A 6,289-nucleotide genomic window follows, 5' to 3' on the forward strand; every position below is an offset into this window, starting at 1 on the left:
TACTAATTTGTATTGGGTTTTTAGTCCATTACAGGAGTGAGCTTGGAGTGGTGGCTACTTTACAGCAGACACAGGGACCATGGGCAACAAAAATAGCCACCCTCCAGAAGGAAGGACAGTGTCAGCATGAATTCAAAAGTGATTTGATGATCTACAGCTGAGTGATGCACAAATATGACACATTTTTGTTAATAGTTAGGGTACTTGAATTCATTTTTAAGATGTAACTCCTGAGATTAGTGTCAAGATAATAATTTAGTGTATATTGGGTATAATTACGATAAAGTACAGGAAGTATGTTTGAGCTATATGCATGATTATTGAGCAAGTTCAATTTTTTGTTAGTCAGTTGTAAAAACTGGCTTATAATGAATAAAATGTCATCCGTAAGTTTTTGACTTTTAAAAAGATGAATTGAATAGAGTAAATTGACTGATTGTGGCAAAATCAGTGATTAAAAAGAAAATAGAATGTAATATATTGATAGGCACATATTTTCAGTTATAATGTACTTTTGTATAACATCCTAATTTCCTGAGATCAGTTGGGTTAAGAAAAGAGCATTGATGATATACATGGTGCAGTAACACAAAGCAACCAGTTTTCAGTTCTCTGCTCAAGTCAGTTAAGAGATGATTGATGTGTGGTTGCAACAGTCTGCTGCACTTTGCACCACATCATAGCTCCCTGTGCTGATTTACTGAGTAAGCCCAATAATGTTGAAACAAACCCACATTACTTTGACTGTAGAAAGAAGAAGGTTGCAGTAAACTAAGGCATGTAGTTCCCATTATAATTTCTTCCTCTGACATAACAAAACTTCTTGAAGGCTCTAGCAATTCATCTTTATGCAATAAAAATTGCTTAACTTTGATCTGTGGGCAGGAAGTTTACGAATTCGCAACAAGGCATGAGGTCCATATCATCAGTTCTGACGTCTTTCACTGTCATCCAGCAGTGATGAAAAGATATCCAAGGTCTCGTATCTTTGTTGCTGTTGACGTTTCAGTTTTGTGTTCCTAGAGTTAACAGAGCCTAAATTGTCCTGGCCTGAGCCTGGCTCTCCGAACGCTAGTGTGTCTAGAAAAAAAAGGGCAAATGCTTTAATTAAATAGGCATCATCATCACACTTAATATGTGTATCCTAGCTTGGGGGTGGAGTCATGTGGGAAGTTAGCTAAGCAGGCCAACTTTTATTTCACTTTGTCTGGAACCAAGCCCTTCCTGAGCATTCTTAGGTTTTTCTAGGTTAGCTATCAAATATGCACCCTATAGGATATCCTAAATCTATACCAGCTTAAAGAACAACCATCTCCACAACAAGTTAGGAGCAAACAATGCATACATTCATAAACACCAGGCTCTGGACTCAATCCCCATCTTCACATCAATGAATATGTACATTGTCTGTGAAGGTTCTCATTCATCCAGGGCATGGTATATCTGTAAAAAATAAGGCAAGGCAGCTGGAAATGCTGTATTTTTCTTGAAGACGTTTCACTGGTCATCCAACCAGCTTTCTCAATTCAGAATTACTTGTACAAAAAATTATCTGGGAATAAATTTGGTAAATGTTGCTCCAATCCACATAATCTGTTAGTCGCAACCAGGTGTTGATTACATTTGCATAATTGGAGCTATTAACCTTCCCAGAGAGAGGTGTGAAAACAGCATTGTATGCAGCAGACAATGTATGTCTCACTCCCCCCCCCCACCTCTATTCAAGCTTGGCTTCTTTCACACCTCTTTTAAACCAGTCCTCTCCCTGTCTAGGATGCGTACTTGACTGTCTTCAAAGGAGTGACCTTTTTCCTTTAGATGTAGGTATGCTGCCGAATCTTGACCAGAGGGTTTTGCTCTTCTATGGCATATGGCACAGCATAGAAGAGCAAAACCCTCTGGTCAGGATTCGGCAGTATACCTACATCTAAAGGAAAAATGTAACTCCTTTGAAGACAGTCAAGTATGCATCCTAGATAGAGAGGAGGACTGGTTTAAAAGAGGTGTAAAAGAGGTGTGAAAGAGGCCATTTATGTACAAATGTAGAAGCCAAGCTTGAATAGAGGTGGGGGGGGGGGGCTCTATTGTCTGCCACATACAATGCTGTTTTAACACCCATTTTCTGGGCAGGTTAATAACACTTCCTAGACTCCAATTATGCAAATGAAATCAACACCTGGTTGCGACTAACAGATTATGTGGATTGGAGCAACATTCACCATATTTATTGCCAGATAATTTTTTGTACAAGTCATTTTGAATTGACAACGCTGGTTGGATGACCTGTGAAATGTCTTCAAGAAAAATACAGCAAGTCCAGTTGCCTTGACTTATTTTTTACGAATATATACATTCTGTTTTTATGCTAATATACAGGTGTTCTATTTTTCTACCAACAATGCAATACCCCAAATGGATACTAAAATATTTAAAGTGTACTGTGTATACAGATGTAACCAAAATTATTCAACCCCCAATGCAAATCAGGTTTATGGCAAAATATAATAATAATTTTGAGACTGCAGAAGTCATTAAAAGTTGCATTTTCAGTTAAATTTGGGGAAACCACTTGAAACATTTGTTGTGTTGACCTATTCCAATTGCTTCTGTTTGATTTGTTCATTGCAAACAACTGAAAATCTGTACATTTTGCCAATCAACCTGATTTGCAATGGGGGTTGAATAATTTTGATTATAACTGTATAGCCTAAACTTTCTTTATGTTTTGGGTAGAGTAGGGAAGGGTTAGAACCAATTTTATTGCTCTCTGGGTACCTACTGGGGAAATTCACCCTCTCTATTTGTCCTGGGAGCCATTGCCACTGGGACAGAAAATTAATTTTACAGTTGTCATCAGAATGTAAAGGTGAGGGGAAAAATTCCTTTGGGGAGCCTGTTCTTGTAACAACTGCCTTTGAAGAGATTTTCTCTTGCACTCTGTTGTATCTCCAGAACAGGAAGTGAAGGGAAATCTCCCAATTGGGATAAAGATAAAATATTAAACTGACAAAGGTTTGCCTATACACAGGATTCTACTTTTCCTGTCCTCACTGTGCATGTGTCTGTAGGACTATAGCAGTGAGGTTTGGACATTAGATTGTAAACTCTTTTGAGGGCAAAGAACGTCAAGAATGGCCTATATACTCTGTAAATGGATGCAGGATTTCCCCATATAAATGATAAAAATAAATGAAAGATAAACTTTAATATGCTTTGCGTGGGTGCATGTTTGAGCTATCATATTTAACTGAAGATAATTACGATGAGACATTTCATGATTTTTATTGCTTGCTTTTCCACATTTTGAATCTTGTACATTTCATACATACATCTATAAAAGTTTCTTCTAGTGACCATTGCATGTTCAGTGAAAACTACATTTCAAAATGACCAGTAAATCCCAAAATGTAGGCCATTTAAGTTATATGCAAATCTTGCAGCACTCCCTATTAGTCCTTTAATGTGACTGACTGACTAACTGACCAACAGTGAAGCAGGAGGGTGAAAGGCCAAAAGCAAGTTTTGGAGAAAAAGTTAAAAAAGTTTCCTTATATGCTCACTTTGAATTTACAAGGTCAAAGCAGACTTTAGATCAAATGTTAGGTCCACTTTACTCAATAAATCCTCGGATATAGTGGGAGCAGGGAAAATAATATGAGTATACATGTACATGTAACGCTAAACAGCATGTCCACCCGTGCTCCTATTTGGGCCACATGATCCATAGTCAGCACGTTCAGTTATTTTTCCCACAGCAGTTCTGCAATGTTGGCGATGTGACAATAGCCATAGCAGCATATATGAGAGGGGGCCCCATTAGGCAGGTTGTTGAGGCAATTAAAAATAGAAACAAATGTGTGCATGTAAAGATAACACATATCACACACGTCCTTGTAGTTTTGAGGGTTGGAGAGATCTCCACTGACATTGACCCTGTACCCCTGTGTAGTCTTTAGTTTAGAAGAGCTGATATCAGACACACGAGGAGCCTTGTCACAAATCCCTTTTTATAGAGTTTTAAGAAGATTGTATGCGGCAAGGTTCACACTCAGGCGGTTTATCGCGTGGCTAAATCCGCCTGATATCGCACAAAACAGAGATTTGTATTCAAGTCTATGGAAGCTGTTCACACCTTTGTGATTTGTTGTGCGGTAGAAATTGCCTGTCGCGCAAAAGAGTGCAGGAGCTATTTTCGGGCAGTTGCCGCAAAGTTTTCAAAGCAAAAGTGTACACACAAAATCGTGCACAACAACCGCACGAAAACAGCTCACCAGCTCAATCGCCTAGGTGTGAACCTAGCTTTACTGTTACAGAGTAATTGTGTGCAAGAGCAGTAACAATAATATAACAATATTAAATATCCCATCAAATTTTTGCTATGGGACCCAACGATCTCTAGTGAAACTCCGGGTGGCTAAAAATCCCTGTTTAGCTTATCCATTATTTCTTTGGTAAAGATATTAACATTAGACATGTGCACCAGCAAAAAATTCGTTTAGTTTAGTTTCGTTTTGAAAAAAAAAAAAAATTTGTTTAGTTTAGTTTACCAAAACGAATTTCGGAACGAACCGAATCGCACATGTCTAATTAACATGCAAATATGTTTTTTGTTGTGATGGTTATACTCACCATGTATTCCTATCATGTGCTCCAAAATTAACACTCGTTCTGCTAAAATCTTCATTGCTTCTCTAAGTTGCTGTACGGCTTCACTCTATGGGAGGAATTTTTGAGTTAATAAATCAAAGAACTGAGTTTAACCAAACACAGGAAAAAAACACGTGTAATATATTGAAGTTTAAAAGTCCTTAAATGTGGTGACTGCATTTGTTTTAATTTTTCAGGGTAAGAACATTTTTAGCAAGTACAGAAAATAGCAGTTGATCTTGCTAGAAATGCAGTACCCTCATCTCAATCTGTGAGATGAACCAGAAGTAAAAACACTGTGTTTTCCTTCTTGTGTAAACTATTAATCCCATCACATCTAGTGTTTCTACTGTGAGTGCCATACACTGCCAGAATTGCAATAGGTTTTCAGTGTCACTGATGGCAAACCAGGCACTGTAAAATGACTGAGAAAGGAGAGGTAAATAAGATAAAAAACTACAGCATTAGCTGCAGAGGTCCATAAAGCATATATAAACTCCAAAACAAAAATGTAACATATTGCAGCTTACCAACCCTTTTGAGGAGTATCTATTTACAATTAGAAATTGACAGGCTGTAGTCTGCCTGTTGATAGTTTGGCATTTTAGGGTCTCTCCTAAGCTGTACTGGGAGAGGATATAAATATTTGGGGAGAGACCTTGGGAAGTCAGTCTTTCCCGGGCCCCCTGCCTGGGTAGGGGATGCTGTGGATTGTCTGATCCTCCTAGGCTTTCTACCTGTGGAAGGTGACGTGCTTGGACTGAGGCCTGGGTTCAAGGCCTAGCGTGTGAAACTTGTGGATGGGCAGGACATGGGGGAACATCAGCCAGAATAAAGAGCCTAAGCTTGGTCCTTGACTGAAGTATTGTGATTTCTCCCCAAGTAACCGGTAGCTGCAATATCTAGCATCTTACTGTCAGGAGCTAAATTTACAGACTGCCAGTTTGGCTTAAAGATTTATTATCTTTTAAGACTGTGAGTAATTTTGTCCTCTTTTTGGACTCTGCAAGTCCATGGGTGTCCTCTGCCCTAACCCTTTTTTCCAAAGTTATTAAATAAATTCCCTGCAAGAAAAAGATCAGCAGCATGGAAGTCAGTTAATCTGTCACCATTGGTGGGTCAGAGAGTGGTTAGGGGCAACTATTGAACAGTGTGCCCTTGACAGGTTATGTGGGCCTGATTCATCCAGTAGCTTCTTAGGGGGTAAGAGCCACACTACCACAAACAAATCAGAAAAATACACTTACATCTTCTCCTTTATGTCCTTCTTCTCCTTTCATGCCAGGTTCCCCCTAATGAAAGATGCAGCAACATAATACAACATAAAGCAGTTAGCATACATATTACATAATTACATAATTTTACAAATTTGAAGTTGTCTCACTTAGGGGTCTATTCACAAAGCTGCCGAAGGATCTGGCCGTAGCTTCGGCCGATCCTTCGGCTAGCTTCGGCACCAGGACCCCTTCGGTTCAGGAGAACCGAGGGGGTGCTGTACAGCTATTCACAATAGCCCGTACAGCTCCCGATCACGGCCGAGCGGCTCAGTCGAGCGCTGAGCCGTGCTGAAAGACGAAGCAGGCCGAGCGGCCGGCCATTGGCCGGCCGACAGCCTGCTCCTGACAGCTGGGTGGAGCCAGCC

General features: G+C 39.6%; 1 protein-coding gene across 1 annotated transcript in view; it reads right to left on the minus strand.

The window, feature by feature from the left end:
- Window positions 1-659: 659 nt before the first annotated feature.
- Window positions 660-6,289, minus strand: part of COL26A1 (collagen type XXVI alpha 1 chain) — a 299,832-nt gene continuing 294,202 nt past the window's right edge. The window contains exons 13-15 of the mRNA XM_018573790.1: window positions 5,895-5,939; window positions 4,630-4,714; window positions 660-1,080 (exon numbers count right to left, since the gene is read on the minus strand). Coding sequence (XP_018429292.1) covers window positions 926-1,080; window positions 4,630-4,714; window positions 5,895-5,939 — 285 coding nt within the window. The 3' untranslated portion in view covers window positions 660-925. The remainder of the gene's footprint in view (window positions 1,081-4,629; window positions 4,715-5,894; window positions 5,940-6,289) is intronic.

Source organism: Nanorana parkeri, unplaced genomic scaffold, assembly GCF_000935625.1.
Source record: "Nanorana parkeri isolate BGI_ZX_2015 unplaced genomic scaffold, ASM93562v1 scaffold48, whole genome shotgun sequence".
NCBI lineage: Eukaryota > Metazoa > Chordata > Amphibia > Anura > Dicroglossidae > Nanorana > Nanorana parkeri.